This window comes from Zingiber officinale, chromosome 5A, assembly GCF_018446385.1.
Source record: "Zingiber officinale cultivar Zhangliang chromosome 5A, Zo_v1.1, whole genome shotgun sequence".
NCBI classification, from domain to species: Eukaryota; Viridiplantae; Streptophyta; class Magnoliopsida; order Zingiberales; family Zingiberaceae; genus Zingiber; species Zingiber officinale.
In genome coordinates this window covers 136462115-136487388 of record NC_055994.1, presented here as the reverse complement: position 1 = coordinate 136487388, position 25274 = coordinate 136462115, and the positions used below count along the sequence as shown (strand labels likewise).

Sequence of the window (25274 nt, the reverse complement as noted above, 5' to 3'; positions counted from 1 at the left end):
ATCTTTAGTCCACTCAACTAGATAAGATAGTATGCTTATCTTTTAATTGATTGTGATTCTAGTCAACTCAAATCAAATTTACACAACTCAACACCTCTCAATCAACTCAAATGACTATTGTTGTTATCTTAATTGTCTTCCAACATATACTAATTGCACAAGTAGACTCAAGAGTCAAGACCTCTTTAAGTTTAATCGACTCAATGCAAATAGAGAGCGCGATATTTTTAAAATTCAACTATCTCAATTCACTTTAGTTGACTAAATTATGATTTAACTAATTCAAGTTGAGATATAACTGTTATATTTATAAGTAAAATGTCTTGAGTTGACTACTCGGTTGGCTTGCTTGAAGATAACTTCCAATTAACTAAAATTAATTACTTAACAAGATTTAGGTGATGTTTGCCTAGGAATCGGAATGATAATAGGTATCATAGTATTGTGGAATGGAAATATGTATGAGTTTGGGTATCATTCTTAAAAATAATATTTGGTTAGTTGAATATTTTCAATCGGAATGAACCTAATTTTTTTTTTTATCTTTAAAGGAAAATAAGAGAAAAAATTAGATAGAAGAGAATGTTGAATGTGAGAGAAATATATGATGAGAGAGAAAGTGTGATGAGAGAAAAAGTGTGATGGGAAAAAAATGAAGAGAGAAAAAGTGTGATGAGAGAAAATGAGGAGAGAGAGCGTGATAGGAGAGATTGAGAATAGAAAAAGTATGATAAGAAAGAAAGTGTATTAAGAGAAAAAGAGTGATGAGGAAAATGGAGTGAGAGAAAGAGTAATGAGAGAAAATGAGAGATTGAGGAGAGAAAGTATGATGAGAAAATGTGATGAGAGATAAAGTATAATGGGAAAAAATGAAAAGATAAAATTCAACTAAGTCAGGTGAAAGACCTAGTGAGTAAGCTAGGAAATGGAAATCTTGGTGAGTGAAGCCAGATGAAACTCTGAGTGAGTGAAGCTAAGTAGTAAGAATGTCCTGGTGAGTGAAGCTAAGCAGTAAAAATGTCCTGGTGAGTGAAGCCAGACAATGGAAATCCAGGTGGGTCAAGGATGACCGGACATCTGGTGATTAGAAGTCCAAGTAGGTCAAAAGATCGACCGGATACTTGACACAAAGAGAAAAGTCCAGGTGGTTTAAGGGATTGACCAGACACTTGGTAAAGAAATCCCAGAAGGTCAAGGTTGACCAGATGCTAGATAATGAGAAGTCCCAATAGATCAACGTTGAATGGATGTTAGGTTTAGAAACCTTAGACTTGAGTTTGACAAGTTAGGGTTGGTCAATCGATCAGATTATCGATTGAACTGTTAGGGTTGATTTGTAGCTAGAGGGGAGGGGGGGTTGAATAGCTCGTCGCGCTTCGATTGCTTGCTTTGATGATGTTGTTGCAGCGGAATACACTCTAGCAACTCTCACGATGTTAACACAAGGGATTTACTTGGTATCCACTTTAAGAAGAGGTGACTAATCCAAGGATCCGATCCTCACTCACTCATACACTATATAATAACTCCTTCTCGGTAACTATCGGAGGGGGAGAAGGCTCGTATAGGCTCACACACACAAATACACAGGAGGGACGAAATACAAGCTAATACAATATCAAATCTTACCAGATCTGCAAAACCCTAGCTTGCTTCTCCTTCCGATATGGAACGCCTCCTGACCTTGGAAGTGCATCAACACTTTGCTCCAAGAAAGCTTCAAGAACTGGCGTGAACCTGTGAGAACAATCACAAGAAGAAGTGGAGAGAAAAGGGTTGTGGAATCGCTACGAGGAAGAAGGCTTTTGAGTGTTTCTTTCGCAACGGTCATATCTCAATTGATTGACCAATCGATTGGGGAGTTTTGAATCGATCAGCTGATCGATTCAAAGCGCCTCTGTGCTCTGCTGGAGAAACCTGAGTCGATCGACCGATTGATTCAACATTTATCGTGACTCGTACGATTTCCAACCCCCCATCAATTGGTTGATCGATTAGCGATACCCAATCGATCGGCTGATCAATTGGGTAAGCTTCTGTGGTCGCGATTCAGGTTCCTAATCGATCGCTTAATTGATTGGGCCAGCCTTGACTCACAACCACCTCCAATCGATCAACTGATCGATTGGATTGCAGTTTAATTGATCGGTTGATCGATTAACCTCCCTTTGACTTGCTTAATTCAAGTCTAGGGTTCCCAAATCCAACATCCGGTCAACCGTGATCTGTTGGATCTTCTCATGCCTAGCATCCGGTCAATCTTGACCTGCCAGGACTTCTTCAACAAGTGTCCAGTCAATCTTTTGACCAACTTGGACTTTTTCTCCTCGTGCCAAGTGTCCGGTCAACCTTAACTCACTTAGACTTACCGTCTCATGTCAAGTGTTCGGTCCTCCATGACCCACTTGAACTTCCACTAGATGTCCAGTCACCCTTGACCCATCTGGATTTTCTCATGCCAAATATCCAGTCAATCCTTTGACCTACTTGGACTTCCCAACACCAGGTGTCCGGTCAGCCTTGACCCACTTGGATCTCCACGTGCCTGGCTTCACTCACCAGGTCTTTCCATCTGCCTGACTTCACTGACCAGAACTTTCCATCTGCTTGGCTTCATTCACTAGAACTTTCCACACTGCCTGACTTCACTCACCAGGACTTTCACATTGCCCGGCTTCACTCACCGGGACTTTCACCTGTTTACCTTTACTCACTAGGTCTTTCACCTAGCTTCACTTGCTAGGATTTCCTAACTGCTTAGCTTCACTTACTAGGTCTTTCACCTGACTTCACTCACCAGGATTTCCCAACTACCTAGTTTTACTTACTAGGTCTTTCACCTGATTTCACTCACCAGGATTTCCAACTGTCTGTTTCACTCACCAGGACTTTTACCTGCCTAACCTCCAGTTTGGACTTTCTCAGTCAAGTATCCGGTCAACCCTTTGATCTACTTGACTATTCTTCACATCTAACTGGTCAGTCCTTGACTAGAGGGAAATTGTATCAACAATCTTCCCATTATATCAACAATCTCCCCAATCGGACGATTGCATCTGTAATTTTCATGTATTGTCAAAATCGAAACCCAAATATCAAGACTTAAGCTTGAGTCAACTCAAGCTTAAGTCAACTGAAGCTTAGTCAATCAGGTCAACCTTGACCTAGGGATATTGCACCAACATGAACCAGAGCCCAATCGATCAGTCGATCGATTGGGAGTGTGTTGCGAGTGGAAGCACTGACTCGATCAGTCGATCGATTGAGGAGACCTTCCTGTGAGCATAGAGAGGTTCTCAATCGATCAGCCAATTGATTGGGTCACGCCAATCGATCAACCGATCGATTGAGGCTGGATTTCTCGCAGGAATGCGAGGAAGCCTGAATCAATCGGTCAATCGATTCAGGGCTTTTCCAGCGAAAGCACAGAGGAGCTCTGAATCGAACGGTCGATCGATTCAAGCCTCTCCAATCGATTCGGATATGCCCATTGCGCAGGATGCAGGTTTTTGACGATTGAGTTCGCTGGGATTTGATGTGACAATCGATTGAGAGGAGGTTCAATCGATTAGGAGCACTAGATCGCGGAATATAAAGGTGACAATGAGTTTAAATGAGGTAGCGCTTGCACGAGTTCTTCTACGCTTCTTCACACTCATCATCGCCAGTTCTTGAAACGTTCTTAGGACAAGTGTTGTTGCACTCCCAAGAGTCAAGAGTCATCCTCAAGCTACACAAGATCAAGCAATAAGAGGTTTTCTTTTATATTTCTATGTTTATTTCTTGCTTCAATTTGTATCTTGTTGTGTAAGTGTTGTACGAAGTTTCTCCGCCTCTAATTATTCCGATGAGTTATTTTCTTAGTAGAGGGTGTGTTCGGTGTGTGGATCCTTGGATTAGTAGAAGATGAATACCAAACAAATCTATGTATCAGCATTGGAGAGATTGACTTTAATTCTATCCACTACAAACCAACATCTACGAAGTAAACGAACAAGTGAGACGAGCTATACACGTCTCCCTCTAGCTCCGAATTATTAATTGTTACATGCTATTGTATTGATCCATTAACCGTTAACTAGCTGTTTATTTTTTTTATTTTAATCTCATTAAAATTATATTACCAATTTAATTTTATTAGTTGAATTTAAATTTTTAAATAAACTCACACCCCCGACAAAAAAAATTATAAACAAAATCTTTTTTATTATTATTATTTTTATATAAACAAATCAATTGAACCTGTTCAAAACCACGTTGCCATAACGCGGATTAGAAACAACCGATGTGGAAGCTATAAAGAAGTGGATGTTGTCACATCACGGCGTTGGTGCCTTCGGCTTTTAGCAATCAGTTGCACCGGCCCGAAAGTTTTCAAACGGCAATGCCCTATAAAATTCCACCTCACCTCGAAACAGACAAGAACTCACATTGATCGAAGCCATGGCGACCGGAGCACACCTAAACCTCGCCCTCCTCTTCGTCTTCATCTCCGTATCCGCCTCTGTCTCCGCTGCCAGCCGGTGCTCCTCCACCACATTCTCCGCGGACCGCACTTTCGCGCACTGCCGCGATCTTCCGCACCTCGACGCCTCCCTTCACTGGACCTACGACTCCACCGCCCGAAACCTCTCGATCGCCTTCGTCGCGACGCCTGCGTCGCCGGAGGGGTGGGTGGCGTGGGCTATAAACCCTTCCGGAGGCGGCATGAGGGGGAGCCAGGCCCTGATCGGCTTCCACCAGGCCAATGGGTCGATGGGCGTGAAGACCTACAACATCACCGAGTACGGCCCGATCGCCGAGGGGCGGATCGACTTCCAGCCGGCCGATCTGGCCGCGGAGTTCTCCGGCGGGGCGATGCGGATCTTCGGGAAGTTGGTGCTGCCCCAAAAGATGTCGCCGACGGTGAAGCAGGTGTGGCAGGTGGGGGCGACGGTTGCGAACGGCGTGCCGCAGAGGCATGAGTTCGATCGCGAGAACTTGGAAGCGGTGGGGTTGGTGGATCTCAGCAGGGGAGTGTTTGCACAGTCTCCTCCTCCGGATCCGGCGGCAAGTACTCCCGCTTCCAGCGGCACCTCCCCTCCCGGCGCCGCCGGCGGCGGCTCCCCTCATACCCCCGCTTCGGGATGCAAAAACGTGAGTCAAATTAGATTAGGGTTTTTTTTCCTTATCGTCTTCTACTTTTATTTTCAAGAAATTATATTTATATTTTATAATATTGATTTTTTTTTTTTTATCAATTAACCGCTTGTGTATATTTGTGCAGTTGAATGGAATTAGCAAGCCTGCCACGCTGATTATTTTGCTTGCATTCGGATTTCTATTTATATAGATTTTAATATAATCAATGTAACTTTTTTTTTTCTTTTCCTTTAATCAATTAGTTAATATTAACTTTATGTACTACTCTATTGGTAACTTCTAATATTAAAGATTATCCGTCCGAGCTCATAATTTGATTCCTAAATATGATGGATTTTTTTTTTATGGGATGATAAATTTGGAATGTTAGACACACACTCGGATTTATTTTGATGATTGATGATTACTCGATCCTAATTAAAAATAATAATAATAATAATAATAATAAAAAAGATTATCTTTCTAAATATGATGGATTTTTTTTTATGGGATGATAAATTTGGAATGTTAGACACACACTCAGATTTATTTTGATGATTGATGATTACTCGATCCTAATTAAAAATAATAATAATAATAAAGATTATCTTTCTAAATATGATGATTTTTTTTATCGGATGATAAATTTGGAATGTTAGACACACACTCAAATTTATTTGGATGATGATTACTCGATCCTAATTAAAAATAATAATAATAATAATAATAATAAAAAAGATTATTTTATTGAAAGATAGTTGATGGCAAAATGCAATATCTTAAGGTCGTGTTTGATTGAGATTATCATATATAATTTGAGTTATGTGATCACAAGTAATCACATAATTAAAATTACGAGGAATATATAAAACATAACTAGGTAAATATTGTTTAGTTGAACATAATGCTGTTTGAAAATTTTAATGAATAGTTTAATTTAATATTTTACTATATTACCATTAGTTACAAAATCATCCATATATATTATTATTATTAAACTCTACATTTTTTTATTTTTATGTGTATTTTTAAAGTTTTTTTAATTTTTATTTTTTTTATTTTTCATTTTTTTGTTTTTTAATTTATGTTTTCTATTTTTTATATATTTTTAAAATTTCTTTACGTTTTTTTCCCCATTTTTATGTTTTTTTTATGTTTTTTTATTATTATTTTTATTTTTTATGTTTTTCCTATTTTTTTAAAAAAATTTATGTTTTTTTAGTTTTTTATTTTATTTTTTATATTTTATATTTTTTAATCATATTTTTCTCTTATTCGAGGATATTTTAGGTAAAAAAATTTCGTTAACCTCGGAAATAAGAAAAACCTCAGTTTTTCGAGATTTTCTAATTCCAGATTACATACCCCTTTTGTCAACATATCGGGCATGGAACATTATTCGAAAATCATAAATTACTTAAATCAAATAAAATTTTCGTTGATAATATTAGATGAATAATTAAGATTATTAAAAATAACTTTCAATTAAACACATCCTAATTGTGTAAGTCAATGCTTGTATAAGTATTTAACGTTGTTTGGGCCCTCGAGTTCTACTTCACAATCCACAATCTACTTATTATGAATGTCTTCGAAAATTTAGCTGGCGTATTCTCCTTTTAGATGCAAAGAAACCTAGTGTAAGATTCTTTTCTTTAACAATAAAGGTAAAATAGCAAAAGCAAAAGAAATTATACTTCATCAAAACTTGTAAGAAATTAGAGGCAAAACTTTCAAGCTCTAGAAATAAAATTACACACAAAAATAAAGCAGTTGAGCTTCTCTTACTTTTTTAAATTTATAACCTTCAAACTGAGTTTGATTAATGAGCATCATACTTTCCCTATTTAATTTCAATCGACTCAAATCCTTTTTTGTTGATTGAAATCTTCATTACCAGAGCCTTGCCCGTCAGTTGCAATCTTTAGTCGACTCAACTAGATAAGATCGTATGCTTATCTTTTAATTGATTGTGATTCTAAGCAACTCAAATCAAATTTACTCAACTCAACACCTCTCAATCAACTCAAATGACTATTGTTGTTATCTTAATTGTCTTCCAACATATACTAATTGCACATGTAGACTCAAGAGTCAAGACCTCTTTAAGTTTAATCGACTCAATGCAAATAGAGAGCGTGATATTTTTAAAATTCAACTATCTCAATTCACTTTAGTCGACTAAATTATCATTTAGTTAATTCAAGTTGAGATAGAACTGTTGTATTTATAAGTAAAATGTCTTGAGTTGACTACTCGGTTGGATTGTTTGAAGATAACTTCCAATTAACTAAAATTAATTACTTAACAAGATTTAGGTAGTGTTTGGTTCTTTCTTAATAATCAGAATGAGAATGAGTATCATAATATTGTGAAATGGGAATGAGTATGAGTTTGGGTATCATTCTTAAAAATAATATTTGGTTAGTTGAATATTTTCAATTGGAATGAATCTAAATTTCTTTTTTTACCCTTAGAGGAAAATAAGAGAAAAAATTAGATGGAAAAGAAAGTTGAATGTGAGAGAAACATATGATGAGAGAGAAGTGTGATGAGAGAAAAAATGTGATGGGAAAAAATGAAGAAAGGGGAAGTGTGATGAGAGAATATGAGGAGAGAGCGTGATAGGAGAGATTGAGAATAGAAAAAGTATGATGAGAGAGAAAGTTTATTGAGAGAGAAAGAGTGATGGGAAAATGAAGAGAGAGATAGTGTGATGAAAAAAAATGAGAGATTGAGGAGAGAAAGTATGATGAGAAAATGTGATGAGAGAAAACATAATGGGAAAAATGAAGAGAGAGAAAGTGTGATGCGAGAAAATGAGGAGAGAGAGCGTGATGGAAGAGAATGAAGAGAGAGAAAATGTGATGAGAGAAAATATGGAGAGTGAGTATGGTAAGAGAGATTGAGGAGCGAGAAAGTATGATGAAAGAGAAAGTATGATGGGAAAATGAGGAGAGGATGAAGAGAGAGAAAATAATGAGAGAGAGTGTATGACGAGAGAGGATACAGAGAGAGAAAATGGTAGAGAATGTGTGATGAGAGAGAATGAGGAGAGAGAGTGTGATGAAAGAGAATGAAGAAAAAAAAATTATGATGAGATAAAATATGGAGATAGAGAGGATGGTAAGAGAGATTGCGGAGAGAGAAAGTATGATGAAAAAATGAGGAGGAAATGAAGAAAGAGAAAATAATGAGAGAGAGTGTGTGATGAGAAAAAATGATAGAGAATGCATGATGAGAGAGAATGAGGAGAGAGAAAGTATGTTAAGAGAAAAAATATGATGATAGAATGAGAAGGTAGAACATATGATGAGAGAGAATAAGAAGAGAGAGTAAAATGAAAGAAAAATTGAACATATATACTAAGGGTATTTTCGTCCAAAACTTAGTTCTTATTCTCATTCCATCAAAATCCAAGGGAGGGGTGAGTTTCATCCATACCCAAATTTTAGGGTTTCATTCCAAAAACTTGATTTCATTTCTAATATCAACCAAATACAAGATTTGAGAATAAATCTATTCCCTCATTCCCAAACCTCTAGATCAAACGCCACTTTAGGTCATCATATATCTATCAAGGAATGCACAATTTGATGATCAATAACTATTGACTATTAAACACTTCTAGCCAAAATTAATTAACGACTATCAATTAACTAGAATGACATCTCGGTAGTGGTTGGTTTCCTTAAAAATGGATTCGATAAAGAGGGTTGATAGAGGGGCATTATAGAAAGTCTACCAAAGCAAGTACACTCTTTGATAAATTTACAAGTAGGGCATGCCCTTTGATATTCTACAACTTTAGGCGCCCGCCCGCTTTGAAAAAGATGCATTTTGTATAACATTATAATATTTGATATAACATTTTTAACAAGTAAGGCATGCCCTTTGAGTAATATTTGCTTGGCTCGTCAAGTCATCTAGCTAGACTCACATGGCTTGTTCTGTTGAACCAACTTAATTGATAGGCCCGACTTGATCTATGCCACTTGCTTACCTTGACAAGTTTAATAAGACTAATCGACTTACTTGGACAACTTGAATTGATTGTTTCGCTTGAACCAACTCTCATGACTAGTATGTTAAGTTGATCATCTCGATTAGCTTTTCTAAACCACCCCTAACTAGCTCAGAGGATTTAATTAGTCTATTTAAATGCTTAGTGTTCCCTATGTTCCATACCAACTAGACTAACCTATCTAAATCACTCAAATTGTTGGATTGCCTTGAGACCAAATGGAATACTTGACACACATCAACTTTCCTTGTTTACATCCACTTCGCTCATGCTGGATTGACTAACCCATGTGGATAAACTAGACTAGTTGAACTCGTGCTAGACCCAAACTAATTTGCAAATGAATATCTGACATAAAGCTATCAAATTAAAGCTGATAAGAACAATTGTTTCCAAAAACAATGTTTGTATCAATAATTTAAAGAAAAAACAATTTGAATGACTTTCAACATGAAAAATATTTTAGTATTTATTGGTAAAAAGAAAACGAAATGCAAGCCGTCTTAGCTCAGCTGGTAGAGCGCATGGCTTTTAACCATGTGGTCGTGGGTTCGATTCCCACAGACGGCGGCTGTTGTTTTTGCCTCTTACTGTCATTTTATTAATTATCTGATATTAAAAGGATATCCCATTTAAAAATAAAATTAAATGATTTTTTATCCTTTATCATGATTTTGAAAGTTTAATTGGCCATTTAACATTCAAATTCAGTATATATATATTTTTTAAAAAAAATAATACATAAAGCTGAATTATTATGAAAAAAATACAGATATTTGAATGCGTTTTTTTGAAAAAAAATAAATTATATGTTTCAAACTTTTATATTAAATCCTATAAATTCGGGTTTTATAAAAACTAGTGAATCACTCACTCACCTAAGAACTATGCAAAGAATTTTCTTTTTAAACTTAAACTCATAAAATAGCTAATTTTGAATTTATATTTAATAAATAATAATTTTTGTTTAATCCTAATACCATAATGCAAAGCGGCTTCTTTTGTTATTATTTTAAATAAAGTCAAAAATATCATTCTATTACATTAATTCTAACGCTCCAAGTAAATCGATTTAATATTTTTTAAATTTAACTTATCAAAATTATTATATATGGATTATTTTTATATTAAATTAGAAATGATTGTAATCAAGTTTTAAAATTACAATAAGTGTACATATAAAGTGTTACTTTTTTTTTTAATTTTTTTTTACCCAATTGATTCTTTCAATTCCATTTGATTTAGAATCGATTATTAAAACCCAACATAACTTTAAGGCTTTAACAACTACTTTCCCAAAAAATAAATAAACAAGTAAATAAATGGATGTGGTAGCTTTGCAAGTACAGTAGTAAATCCAAACATGATTTACACCGCAAGCCAGAGAAGAACACTAATTGCACAAATAAATGTTCTAGGCCGCATTAATTCAATGTCTCATTCTTCACTCTCAAGTCCCAACATGAATTTCATTGTGAAATAATTACGTTGCCTTCCATATCTTATAATAATCATAAATAAATACTCTTTATTTTTTATTTAATAATTTAGATGTTCAAATTTCTTCCTAATAATTTTGAAAGTAGATGGTTTTGTTTTAAATGAGTCTATTGAGTCCGAATGATAAACAAAGAGAGAGAGAGAATGGGAAAAAGATAAGGCTATGTTTGGTTGGGCGTAATGTAATTGAGCTTGTAATGTAATGTAATCTTGATTACATTACTACGTTGGGTAATGAAATGTATATAATTTTTTATTACAAAGGTGATTACATTCTTTTGTTTGGTGTCCATTATTTTTATAAGAAATATAATTCGTATTATTATAAAATGACAAAAATATTCTACGACTTCTACCGACTGACGCTACATCTCTGTCGGAGCTTGCGGTGGTGTCGCCGACGGCCGTCGGCCGCCGCCGGTCGCCAGTCGCCGATCGTCAGCCGTTGGTGGGCGGTGGCAGTGGTGGTGGGCAAAGATGAGCGACGACAGACTAGGGGTATATTTGACATTCAGATTTTTATTAAAAGGTGACTTAATAATGTAATCGGATTATAATGTGTTTGCTTTGTAATCCAGATTACAAAACTTCATTACATTTTGTAATCCAGATTATATTATATTACAAGTTAAAAATGAAACCAAACAAAATAATCAGTCTTGTAATGTAATCTGGATTACATTATAAGACAGATTACATCCTATCAAATGCAGTCTTAAGGGAAAGTGAAGGAGGAGAATGAGAGAAGAAAAAAATTGACGGGGGAGAGAATAGAAAGGAATTTTTTTTAAAAAAAAAGAATTAGTCTATTGAATTTTTCTATGGCTCACTGGCGAAGTCCAGATTTATAGTTGATTGACAAATATCTTTCAAAGAATCCCTCGTCAAAATCCTCTTTTCTATTTGAGAATTAAAATTCAATAAAATCAATAAATAAAATTAATACAATTTTAATCTGGCCCTCGGGTTCCTGGGTAACTTTACACTTGACTCTGCCCTTGCCACGATTGATTGCGTGGGGTCAGTCGTCGTGAGACTGTGGTCACTGCTTGTGACCATACTTAGCCTTTGAATTAGGGCTTCAAACGAATCGAGTCGTCTCGTGAGTTTTTCGAACCGGTTCGAAAAATATTCCATTCGTATTCGAATTTATCGAATTCGAACATGTTCGAACTTTTTTTCGAGCCGAACTCGAACCCAAATTATATTATTTGAGTCATTCGCGAGCCTTAATATTTATTAATATAAGTTAATTATATATTAAATAAATAAATTTCGAATCTTTCGAACTTATTTTCGAGTAATAATTCGAATAGTTCATGAACATATTCGAATATTTCGAATTGAACTTGAGTCCGAGCCCTAATTTGAACCGAACTCGAATCAAACATTTTGAAATTTTCAAATTAACTCGAACTCAAATATACCTATTTCAAGTCGAATTTAAATCTTAAAATTTTCTACATATTTGATTCGGTTCAATTCATTGACCTCCCTACTTTGAACCCGGTCATCTCAGGAGTTACCTCGCCCGGGGCCACCAACCACAGCTGCACGAGACCACCTCGCGTGGGGCCACCAACCATGGTTGCGGAAGGCGACCTCGCATGGGCTACCATCCGCGGTCGAGTGAGCCCAGCCGTGGAGAAATTCTATTTCTATTTAGTAAGGGGTACTACGTCCATCCTTTTTAAGTAAATAAGGGGTAAAATTAAAAAAAATAAATAAAACTGAAATCTTTAGTGAAAAAAATATGGAAGAAATTTATATTTTTTTTATAATTGAGATATTCAATTATTTGAACCCAGGTGACCCAGCAAGATAAAGTTAGAAGCGTGAACAGCTCGGCAGCCCGTAATCGGAGAAAATTAATCCGCAGTACTTCAAAATCGTATTTAATTAACTACGGAAACACTTTGTCATGGCATCGTAGGCGACATTTGAATGTACATTAATCGGATAATGTCACCGAACTTATTAAATAATAATAATAAATCATACATTTATTGATGGTATAAAAATATCTGAAATGGATTGACAGGGCAAGGGGAGTGAGAGTATCACATCTTCCACCTCGCCTCTGCCGAGAGAGAGAGAGAGGCCGACAGATCCGTGCCGGCTGACGTCCAGATAATCCGGCACCGACCGTCGGCAAACACCAGATCCCGTAAGCTTTCTGTGACGCTACATTGGGTTGTACTTTCTCGGATTGGAGGAGACGCTTGCGGGCGAGATGGGAGTTTTGGGGGAGGGTTCGAGGTGGTGCTTCTGCTCGGGCGGGGGGAGATCGGAGAGGATGAAGGACAGCATATTCTCGTCCAAAGGCCTCGCGCTCGCCTCCATCTCCGTCGCCGGAGGCGGGGGCGGCGGCGCAGGCACTGGTTTCCTCATCCACCGTAACCTCCTCCTCACAACGCATGCCCGTCTCCCTTCTGCTGCGGTGGCTGAGGCGGCCGAGATCCAACTCTTCCGTGGCTGCGCTGTTGGCCGCCTCGTCCCTCAGAGGTCAGTTGCTTCCTGCTTCATTACTGATTTTCCGCATTTGTTTCGAGATTCTCCTGCTTCCCAGTAACTCAGGGTTTGAATTAGAAATTTTGAAGTGTGGGTGATTCGACTGTAGATCAATCTGGAAGTAGGTAAAAGCATGCCAATGGCGATTGCAATTTGTCCCAGATCTGATCCTGTGTACATGAGAATACATAGTTCCTATATTGTTAAGATTTTTTCCCCCTTTTATTTAGGAATTTAGCATTCTTCGAGCAACTGAAAGTGGAGAGATTTGACTATCATAACTATAGAAAATCCAAATTGACCTCTTTCTGCATATTGAAAGTGGAGATTTGACTATGTACGTAGATCGATATGACATTGAAGTGTCAACTGGATACATTCCACACTACTAGAGTAGCTGACCTACACATTAAAAACTCGTGTTTGATCTAACTTTTTGGTGAGTGAAGATGACACAATCCATTTACACGACACAATGTGATCCCCAAGTTTGCATAAACTAGTTGATGTTTTTATGATCTCTACAAATAAATAAGTTGTGTTCAAGTTTGATGATCTAACTAATTTTGATCTGGTTAGTGGTTACTGAAGTGGTTGTATACATGTTAGAGTCAAATTCGTTGCAGGATAAGGTGACATGAATTGTTTATGATCCCTTGGCCCAAATTGTCACCCATAATCTAATAGCTACAAATGTGTAATACAAGCAACTATGAGTTCCAACAATTTAATTAGGATTGGCCACAGATGCATTATTGACATCAAACTTCATTGCGATTGAACTATTGATTCATGCACTTAATGAATAATTAGCATTAATGTTCTTCTACTTTCTAGATGAATACTTCATTTATCTTAGTGTTGTCGTCTCATATTTCTTTGTTCTTTTCCAGATTTTTCATAACGAGCTCCGTTCTCGATCTTACTATAGTGGGACTTGATATACTGGATAACGATTCGACCTCACAGGTGCAACAACCCTTTCACTTGAAGATCTGCTGCCACCCGAATCTAGATTTGGGCAATTTGGTTTACCTATTAGGGCACACAATGAAAAAGGAGCTGAAGATTGGCGAAGCAAAAATAGTTGTAGCGACCGATAATCTCATAAAGTTGTCTACAGATGGTGTTCCATGGTGCCCTGGATCTGCTGGTTTTGATGTTCAAGGCAATTTAGCTTTCATGATATGTGATCCCATGAAACTTGCATCGTCTCCCACCAGAAGATCGCCTCCATCTTCTTCGACAGCTTTGTCACAGAAGAAGGATACTTCCACCCAATTCGGGATTCCCATTTCGGTCATATGCAATTGGTTGTATCAGCATTGGGAGGGCAGTTTGGATGAGGTTAGCAAGCCCAAGTTGCCTGCAGTTCAGTTGATGTCTACGGGACTGAAGACACGGCGTGTCTCCAAAGTACCTGAGGAGGTGAATGAGGCTATAACGCTATCCCCACCTGCAGACCGAAAATATAGACATCAACTTGGGCCAAGTTGCTCGTCAAACTCTAATGCTATATTTTGTCCTGACGAAGACCTGGTTATGGACTTGGATTGTATCCATGACCAGGGGATTCCTACTCCAGAGATTTTCGAATCGCCAAAACTAATTCCTGGACCGATTCAAAAGAAGGAACGAGCTACAGTGCAGCTCTTGGACATCAACTTCCCTCCCAAGGTCTCAAGGTCGATCGTTTTGCCTCTGCCACTTAAAAAATTAACTGACCAAAACAATGTCAAAGAGCCTACAATTGCAAAGAGAGAAAACAAGTTTTCATCGGACAATGCATCGCAAGTGAATGTTAAACCAGAATATAAGCTCCCACCTGTTGGTACCTGGCAAGATCACTGCAGTGACATGCACTCCTCTTCATCTCCAGAGGCATTGAACGAGTGGGAGCATTGTAGTAGCGAGAAGCAAACCATGTACTCGGCTGAGACAATGGAGAGTAGAAATATACCCAGTGCTAAAGAAACCAAGCTTCAACAGGTGGGCAGGAGCAGAAGCTGTGTCAACTACAGCAGATGGTCCTCAACGACAACATCAGCATCCAAAGCAGCCATGCAGAAGCAGCACCTTGCCTCGCAACCTGCAAGGAAGACACGGTCGCAAACATCAGTGTCGGCACAAAGGATCCATGAGTATTACAACCCAACCGTCTCATCGAGCATGAAGAAGCAGAACAATTCGGTGAATCAGAGGAAGCTGCCTCAAACTGCTGCTCATACGTCTCCAAAATGGAATTTTTGACCATTTGTTGACGAAGAGAAATGAGAACCACCACTCGCCGTTGTTCAGTGAAGCAGGAGCTTAGTTGTGTTACATCTGCGAATATAGTAACTAAATTCTGTTCTGAATTTGTATGGGCTAGTGTTGTATTGAAGAAGTCAACAGATCCAAAATTAGAATGTAACATTTTGTGTTGAAGAACAAACTGTTGTGCGATAAATATAGTTCAAAACCATAAAAAATAATTATTAAAACAAACACTTTTTTGCAAGGCTGCATGTGCAAGCCCATATACATTGAGATAAAGTATCATGTAATCCATATCAAGCACAATTTAGGGCTACACAATAAATAAGTATTCACCCTGATGATGAGATAGGTTTAAATTTGTAATTTTGACCTTCATCCAATTTACACCGTGACTTCACCAAACCTATGTACCTTGTAAAATTTCATCCCGCTGGGAAAAAATAGGTTGTTATTCCACTAGATTGCCCATTTGCCCTTGATCCCTCCTATAAAATCTGATGGCATTATCGGCTGGACAGGGCACTTGTCCGGCTGCCGGACTATATAAATCTCATCTTTAGCACTGGCATAAAGATCCTGGTTCCGGTGCCACGTCCATAGAGCATGAGTCTCGTTCTTCACCTGCATTTGGCAAATGATGCAAGTGCAAAAGATGGTGAACAAATCATCTACACCGTAAGTTGTAAATACTTTACTTCATGATTGAATTCTTAGTTATTTTAATCAAGTATTTAGATCCCTAATCCGGTAGATTTTGGGCTTGAATAGAATGGTTAAGATAAGTGTAACCTGATTGAAGAATCTAAAAGTTCAGTGAAAAAACAGAAACCAGTTTGAAACATGGTTGATACTGAAGGGATCGTTTATGTAATTAACAAAGAAAAGAATGGTCTACCTCTAGAATCCCATGTCCAAAGCTACTTTCTCTATAAGCGCTGTAATCAGGCTGACGATCCCAGCAAAATTTGCCTGCAGCAGGGCCAGAGGTGAAATTGAATGCACAGAATCCACCCATATGCACATCATATGTTGTCGATGGCTCTGGGCATCCATCAGGATCATCTGCATGCCTAACTGCCATTTTTTCTCGGTTGCCCCCATCACCTACTGTGATATAGACTGGACCACATGGATCCAACAAATAGTTGTACACACGGTTTGATCGTTCATATGCATGAACCTGAATATTGGGGAATGAAGATGGTTGATGATCAGATAGTTCAGAATTCAATGCAAACGTACTAATAATTTGTCATTTCAAGAAGAATAATAGGCAAAGGTGATATAACATGTGGGTTACACAAGATAATGAAATCAATGAAGCTCACTTCACCTTGTGTTCAAAGAAGCTGATATAATTTCAAAGCCAATTTTTAAAGATTTTTTACAATAATTGTATATAATTAAGTTCATTTTTCATTCAACTCCTTTCTTTAGAATGAAAAACAGCAGAGAGATCGTCAAGGAAATAATGCAATTTAAGAAAAGACAACAGTCTTACATGGCCATTGAATACGATGTCAACGCCATACGAGTAAAGTAACTCCTCCATTTCCACTCTCATACACTCAGCTTCCCTGTAATGGGCTTTGTAGGAACTGTACCAAGGGGGATGCCAAGTTGCTATCAGCCATGGAGTTAGTGTTCGGTCGACCCTTTCCAGGTCTCTTTCCAACCACTTGTATTGTTCACCTGAAATAGACCAACTTACCTTAGGAGATTGCTATGATGGAGAGAGTTGTAAAGGGCATACTACCTTGGAAGATGCTACAGTGAGTGTAACCCTTATACATGAAAACAATTTTAGATTTTACAAAATCTTCCAATATGTTTGATTCATGGAATGAATTTGGCAAGGAATGAAATAAGTGGGAATGGAATAGGAATATGCATTCTTAGTTTTGGAGTGGAATAAAGTATGAATAATATAAGAATACGAGTCTTAAATTTTTGGTTCTTGGAAATATGGAATGAAATGAATTTTCTTAGTTTGCCATGCCTTGACTGCCCCTGTGAGGATCTTTGCACATTATCTAGTATCGTCTCCACAAGGAATAATGTCAGACCCCTCTTCTTCCAAGTGTCTTGGTTCCCCTTCTCTCTCATGGCTCGGTAGTTCAATTCCTCCCTGATCATGTTCATTCAGATAAAGTGCAACTTCCAGTTCTGGACTAAAAAATTCTTCTTCCAACAAAACTCTCTTTGCTTCGTTATTTTTCCATTGGCTCCTCTGTAGCATCTACTATTTGTTTCCTTCTCCCTCATCTGTTCCTCAATTTTTTTCTTCTTTCTTTCCATGCTTACTGCCTTATTGTCCACATGGTTCCATCTTCTTAGCAGCAAAGGTTGTTGAGTGATGTCCATCAGTCCTCTAAAATCTTTGAGTGATTCCCTTTTTCTTCATTCTTTTTCATGTTTGTTGTATGAACACTTTAGGGAGAAGCCCACTCAAGAATTTGCTCTTGAGACCCCTCTCTTTGTCCTCTCTATCACTGTGTTGATCTAAAACTAAGGAATTGTGCTTGCATTCTCCAATAACTAAGTCTAGAGCTCTCTAAATATATTGTCTCTTATGAACACAACATGCAATACAAGTTTACCTTCTTCAAATTATATTCAAACATCACTTGAGTCCAATTTACAGTCTCAATTTTAACTGACCTTGTAGTGTAAGCCAGATAACTATCTAAAACCTAGAGTCTACACTGAATAGTCTAAGATAAATGCACATGCAGCCATGCAGGTGATTTCCTTTTTTGACCTTGAAACATCAATTGCCACCCTTAGTGACTTTCTCATATCCACAGATACATGTACTATTCTTAGTTCATGTTGGCCTACATATATTGTTGCTGCAAGGTGGATCAGATGCCAACAATATTTTGCAACTTAACCACTTGACATACTTCTACATACATAACGCCTTCATACTTTCATTCCTTCAATTGAAGTTTGAGGTAGGCAAATTTCAAAAATCACTGCTCCAGTAAAAGAGATTTATAATGTTCAGAAATTATAATCCACACAACTCTGAATGATTGCAACAACTAAAGAAGTATGGCAGTTATTTACGGTTACAAATCAGAAAATTTTGTGTGCATTCCAAAATTGAAGACATTGATCCTTCACTTGAATGACAAGCAGCTTTATATGAATATCAAAATTGGAACCAAGCTACAAGCATCAGCAGTGTGTGAGAAGAAGCCTAAACTGACCTGATTTGTAATAGGAAATATAGGCTCCGAGCATAATAAAGTGTATCCCTCCAGCATTGAAAGAATAGTAAAATGTAGAAAATGATTCACTTTCTTCAGATGGAAATGCAAATCTTGAGCTGTAAGATACAAATGTCTTATTTTCAGCCTGTTGTTCTATCTCATGGTTTCCTTCAATCACCATAATTGGAATTTCTGAAATCACAGGCTCCATGTATCTATAAAGGGATTATAGAAAACATCATTCCATCGGTGGCAGCAATTTTGAATTCAAAATATTCATAAATGGATAATTTTCCTAATACTAGTATTCTTAGCAAAGATAGACAGATATTCAAAGAAGTGTTAGCAAGCTTACAAACCTTCCCCAGTAATCCCACCGAGGTTGGAAGGTCTCATGTATTGGAGTTGTTGGAAATGAACAGCAATAACAATCTGCTCCTGTCCCATTTGTCAAATATAAATTTGCATAAGTAGCATCCCCTAGCAAAAGAATAAGATCTGGCTTGTTGCTCATCATATGGTCCACAGTGGATGTACTATTGTACGTAAGACCCAAATCTCCAACCACAGCTATTGATTTTGGGTAGTTATCAGGTCCCGGAGCAGGCATTGTGTGGAAAGAATGGATGGTACTCATAGCTGGTATTGATGGGTCTCCACATTGGTAGTAGTATTTTGTCCCTGGTCTCAGATCTGCAAAGTAATTATTTAGCAGCATTAATATGGTAAAAGCATTTTTAAGGGTACTGGAGCAGTACATTGTGTCATCAGCTCCAATAAGAATATCAGATCCAAATTTTTAATTACTACTTAAGCACTTTCTTTGGAACTATTAGACCCAATGGTAAATACATGTGTATAATTCCACTAAATACATAAAACTAGGAAATATAATCTAAGCAAAGGATAGTACATGACAATATCTAACACACCAAACCTAATATCACACGAAAAAAAAAGGACAGAAGCTGCAAGACTCATGCTACCATATAAAACCTCACCAAATTAAATGCTGTGGTGAATGATTTGCAAGAACCAGCATGAACAGGTCAATCCACATAAACAAATAAGATCTGCAAGCATACCATTTAGTAGTGCATGATGTATAATCCCAGAAGTGTAATTTTGCAGGCCTTCAAATGGATAAAATTGATTATAAATGAGTGAATATCCTGTAGCTTCAGAAGTCAGAATTTCCTTTGAAATCCCATAATGGACTACACTTGCTACAATTGTAGGATCTAATGGCTCAATGTCATTGCCAATTTGAAACTCACCTGCATGTTGACATGAAGATTTAAACTACAACAATAATCAGATTACAGTAGAAAAACAAAAAAACAATTCCAGAACTCAATAAAGGAAAGATCTATACTTTGAATCGAAGAACAATGTGCATGTGAAAAATTAACGACAGATATTATTTTTTTACAATAACATACAAATTCTTACCATGTGAAAGATGCCTCAAAAGTGGAAGTAAGAACATAACTCAAATATTTCTATACTGTACAAAATTGTCACTCGACTAACTCAAAAAGAACTAAATCCATATGCCTGCATCAAAACTAGCAAAAAAAAAAAAAATGGAACAAGTGCAAGAAAACATCATTTGATGTTAATTTGGCAGACATGAATTTTTCTCAAAGTGATTAGAATCACTTGTGCACACAGATACTTTTATTCAAAGCCAATTGATTTCTCTGAATTTTCAGAATTTTCCTTCCAGTGGTGGTTTTTTTCAAAATGATCATGATTAAGATTTTGGAAACCAGCTGCTTCTCAAAGGGATTCTGTTGACAATATTATAGCATGGTTTCTGATAGCAGATTCCTGGATTGCCTCATAAGAGTTGGATATCTTTAGTGCAAGCCTAGGTATGTAGATTTGGTTGGAACATTATCGATGTGCCTTCAACAACCATCATCTCACAATTAATTATTTTCATCTCAAATAGCGACAAAATGGCAACAACAGAGGATTAGGTGCATGAACATACACACACTTCTCTTTTCTGAAATGTAAAGGTGATGCTCTGCAAATGCTTCATTTATAATCCTTCTGATGTTTCCTCTTTGATTTTCATCAGTTTATCCATGTATTGAGCTACTCAAACTTGAACTATCTAATTTTCTTTATGTTCTCTGTTACGCTCATATTGATTTCTGACTCTAGAATTCTGTTCTTATTTATAGCCGTTCTTCAACACTATAATTACTGAATTCGTCATTTCATTCTCAATAAACAAAATTCCAGATTGTACGTTCTCTCCCTTATTCTTTCCGCTGTTTGTGCCAGTTTACTCTAGTAAACTCATGCAAAGAAGGGGGAAAAACTACAAATTGAACTGCCATTTTTGCATCCAGATAAACAAAATGACTAAATAAGGGGAAAAGCACTCCTATTTTTAAAGTAACTTGACCAAAGGTAAGAATAATAAGAGAATTCAATCAAAACGAGAAAATGTATAACAAGAGAAAGAGAGGCGATAATCCTAAATTCCTCGAGAACGCTGAGAAAGGGAGACGAAACTCAAAAGTCCTAAACTATACACTAACACGGAGCACAAACCCGTAATCCACGAAATCCAGACGGAATCCTCAGTGGCCGATAGCGAGACGGAGATCTGCTCAGGCTCCCACCCTGTCACCCTCCTCTGCACCCTGGGGTCGGAGTCCGGCAAATCGACGGCGTTCCTTGGTGCCACTCTGCCGTAGATCGGGACGGTCACGGGGACGAACGGACCATCCAATGTGGTCGGGATCCTCCGGCCGCCTTCCGCGAGGGCTGTCCACGCTGGAAGCGCCAACGCCAGAATGAGGAGGAGGGGAGCCGGGAGATCCATTGCCCTGTTTCGCTTGGGTGTTAGGGTTTGGTTGAGGATAGAGCGAGGAGAGCACAGAGGAAAGGTGGAAAAGAGAGAGGCGGGGGGGAAAGAGAGAGAGATAGCGTGAAGCGTTGCGTCTCCGCGGCATTTGTCCATTTTTGGAATATAAATCAAATGCCGTAGTGGTTCTTATCGTTTAATTGTTGAAGTGCAGGAAAATGTCAACTTGTTCCTTAAAATTTAAACTAATCTCATGAAGCTTGACAATTGAAAGAGATTTTTTTGTTTTTACCCTTAGAATTTTTTATTTTTAAATATTCACTATGATTTTGCTATTATTATATTATTTCACGCCTACATTCATATATATTATTGACATACATTCCTTGTAAAGGGATGAAGTTACAAGTGCACAACTAACAATGGAAGAGAAGTGAATCAACATTATTCATAAAATTCCAGTTTGAGGAAGCTATTAATTCTGTTTTGACTTAATGAATACTGAATCAAATAACAAATTCAATTGGGTGAATCGTCTTCCAAGAATCAAGATTGATTCATGAGTGCCAAATGTATTGTACTTGAAAAAAATATATATAGGAAAGCTAAAGAAGTAAAGATAAAGCATAGTAGAATGGAAGACAAAGCAATGCACCTTCATCCATATGCTGCTGAATGCTTCCTCGATTGCCATCTTCTTGCTCAATGTGGATGTCCATCTCCCAATGTTGACTTCCCTCTCAGCTGGTAGTCTCAAGGTCTCCTCTTCCTCAGCTGTATACCCTTGCATAGGGTCTGATGAAGATCCTGTTAGTGTGTGCATTTATGTGTCAAGATACTTCTTATATATTTTATGGATAATTATTTAATAAAGGTAAAATTTATCATTAATTATTTATTTTTCTGTACGTATATGATTAATGATAAAATCTCACAGATTAATGGGTATATTAATATGAAAATCATCCTTGATCGGATAGATATCTAAAGGGGACATTAATATCTAGATCAACGTTGAGTATGACTAGGTCGAGATAGACCGAGGGATAGATATCCAAGTTGTACTTGGAGGTACCTTGAGTTTAGAGGTACACTGGACACGACCCACTCAAGAGGAGACCACATATTAAGCATCATTGATTATTCCTCTTATGAACGAGTGTAACTGATCTTTTGACTTGAGACCTTCATTTATTCTATGCGTGGAGTTATGTGCTTTGATGCCGTTAAAAGCAGTCTTTAATTGAATTATGATTAATACGGTAGTTGGGTGTATGACAAAGCATAAAGAGAATAGTGTTGAGTCAATAGAGGATTCATCGCTCTCTTGGATTAGGAGATAATATCATGGTCACTTGATAGAGATAATAGTGACTCGAAATCCATGGTCATGGGAGGAATGCTTTATCATTCAAGAGGAGTCTATTATATCTTGGAAATCAAGTAAAACAATTAATTTGGTAATGATGCATAATGTATCGAATTAATTGGAATGTAGGCTTAGATGAAGAGATTGGATTACACAGTAATCGGTTCATGGTGGTTTATAGTTTATGACTGATATTAATTTTATCGCGTTGAGTGGCTAAAAACTGTTGTTAAACGGTTACCTTAGTCTGTATATAGATTTACACTGCTTTCGTGTATAAAACCTAAAGGGTCGCACGCATAGCACGTAGACATAAACAATGGTATCGGAAGCTAGTCGAGACCAAGATCAAATATGGATTTATTTGATACAAAGAAAAGAGAATTCGAAAAGTCATCATAATGATAATTAATGAAAAATTTGAAAAGTTATCATAATGAAGGTTATATATATGAAAAATTTACGAAGTCTATAACTCTTCATCTTCCTAATTAATGAAGATCATAAATGATGAATTAATTGAGACCTTAACTCTTCGTATTTCTTGGAGGCTATAAGTAATCATCCTCGGAAAGATGCAAGAGTAAATTTTGTTCTCTCCATTTCTTCCTCGTCAACTTCTTATTCGTTTTCTTCCACCGGAAGAGATATATCGGTAGTGCTTCCAAAGTTTTGTCGGTCCAAGAAGCTAGTACCTAACGGATTGTGTTAAGTTCATGATCTAGTGCGCATGGATACCGCTAGAGGAGTCACACGTAGGATTCTTATCTGTCTGTAATATCATTCAAGCCTATTGAGGACTCGAGGTATGTTTTTATGTTATTATGTGTAAAATTATATGTACCACGAAATGAACCATGATTTCCGCTGCGCTCCAATCCCAACAGATCCAATGGGGACTAGCTGGGGTGCCATATGCCAGTAGGGTGCCATTGCACAAGTCCACTAGGAACAGCAGCAGGAGTATACTGTCCTTGATTGACAACACCGACTGCTTGAGTACTTGGTCCAGCTCCCTGGTGGACCTATAGTTGCATAATATAAACTCATGCTAATAAAAGCAACCACATTTTATATGGATGGACAATATTTAAGAAAGGGTGATATACATCATAAATTCCTGCAAAAAGATACTAGGGAGATACTAGAAACAGTTGGGTAGCAACATGGTAATTTTTGCTATGTAAAAAATCATAAGCAAGCTTTTAAAGCTATGCGCCATTTGGATATAATGAAATTCTAGTTGCTATAGAGAAGAGGCACAAACATGAAATAACAATGCGAAGAGTATAAAAGATAAACTATGCCATTTCCTAAATTTCTTTGGGCTCTGAAATGAGATTTAGATCTTGAAAATAATGTCCATCTGTTCCATCATTCTACAAGGAATAAGTACAAACTGATTGTTGTAAAATTAGAAAAAAAAAAAAAGATAAATATAAAGAATCTCCAAAAATAGATGAAAAATCCCTAATAACAACTAGGCAACAAATGCAAATTCTCACAGACAAATTATTCCAGTTGGTTTCTATTTTCTACACTACCTCGTCCAAGTCTGACTGGAGTTGATGCACATGTAAATATAAATATCGGAATATATATCTTAATAACACTGTAAATCAACTTGCAGATTTTGCTAAAATTATCTATTATAACTGAGAAACTTTAAGATTCATGAAAACGTCTCCATGATCGATGATGCATTAACTTAAGATAAATAAATAAATAAATAAATCTGCGGCTGAAATCTGAATCTTTATTCGAATTAACAAGTAGGTTTCCCCAACCTTTGATCAGAAATTCATACTTGGAAAGTGAATAAAGAAAAGAAAAAGAATCCCTCCATCAGCAATGGTTTTAGTTCTTCTTCTCTATAGACTAGAAATTAGGCTTACATGTTGGAGGCGGCGGCTAGGCTTCAAAGGAGGATCGCCAGAGGAAACGGACGGCGAACGCAGGTGGGTGGGGAGTGGAAGCCGACTCCTAGGATTTAAAAGAAGAGGATGGGCTGGGAGGGCATCGCGACACTAGACGAGGGCGGAATAAAACTTTGGCCATAGGATTTGTAATAGACTCTATACATAAAATTATAATTTAATATATGTAATGAAAGTCTTGTCATCAAGCCGTCTTAGCTCAGCTGGTAGAGCGCATGGCTTTTAACCATGTGGTCGTGGGTTCGATTCCCACAGACGGCGGTGTTTTTCTTATTCACTGAATTCCTTTTTAATAGCGAGGGGCAGTTATGAGGCTGCTGTATCATAGTTTTTTCTGTGATAATTCTTGTTTTTTTTTCCTTCAACTCCTGTAAGTTTATTTATCATCGTCTTATGTTTCCGGGATTATGATATTCATAATTCAATCTTCAACGATAAAAAAATTTCATTTAAATGGAAAGTTTAACAAAACATATGTTTCCCAATTATTTAGTGATCGATAGAAAAT

At 37.1% G+C, this 25274-nt stretch overlaps 3 protein-coding genes and 2 non-coding genes across 6 annotated transcripts; 4 read left to right on the top strand and 1 right to left on the bottom strand.

Moving 5' to 3' along the window:
* Window positions 1-4335: 4335 nt before the first annotated feature.
* On the top strand, window positions 4336-5442 carry LOC121983289 (auxin-induced in root cultures protein 12-like). The gene is made up of 2 exons (XM_042536229.1): window positions 4336-5136; window positions 5267-5442. The coding sequence occupies exons 1-2, from the start codon at window positions 4444-4446 to the stop codon at window positions 5330-5332; spliced, it is 759 nt and encodes a 252-aa protein (XP_042392163.1). The 5' UTR covers window positions 4336-4443; the 3' UTR covers window positions 5333-5442.
* Window positions 5443-9642: 4200 nt separating this feature from the next.
* TRNAK-UUU lies at window positions 9643-9715 on the top strand. Its single transcript has one exon. It is a non-coding gene; the product is annotated as a tRNA-Lys (tRNA).
* A 2940-nt stretch (window positions 9716-12655) lies between these two features.
* LOC121981993 lies at window positions 12656-15569 on the top strand. Its single transcript, XM_042534827.1, has 2 exons — window positions 12656-13150; window positions 14050-15569. The coding sequence occupies exons 1-2, from the start codon at window positions 12879-12881 to the stop codon at window positions 15404-15406; spliced, it is 1629 nt and encodes a 542-aa protein (XP_042390761.1). The 5' UTR covers window positions 12656-12878; the 3' UTR covers window positions 15407-15569.
* On the bottom strand, window positions 15367-21601 carry LOC121981992 (purple acid phosphatase 15-like). 2 transcript variants are annotated; one of them, XM_042534826.1, is made up of 8 exons: window positions 21205-21601; window positions 19719-19910; window positions 18993-19326; window positions 18631-18848; window positions 16917-17107; window positions 16311-16595; window positions 15827-16036; window positions 15367-15481 (listed from the first exon to the last, which is right to left on the bottom strand). In XM_042534826.1, exons 1-7 carry the CDS (start codon window positions 21476-21478, stop codon window positions 15872-15874), a joined length of 1659 nt encoding a protein of 552 aa, XP_042390760.1. In that variant the 5' UTR covers window positions 21479-21601; the 3' UTR covers window positions 15367-15481; window positions 15827-15871. The 2 variants fall into 2 exon arrangements, with proteins under 2 accessions (XP_042390760.1, XP_042390758.1); XM_042534824.1 differs by having other exon boundaries at window positions 15474-16036.
* A 3353-nt stretch (window positions 21602-24954) lies between these two features.
* On the top strand, window positions 24955-25027 carry TRNAK-UUU. Its single transcript has one exon. It is a non-coding gene; the product is annotated as a tRNA-Lys (tRNA).
* The last annotated feature ends 247 nt before the right edge of the window (window positions 25028-25274 follow it).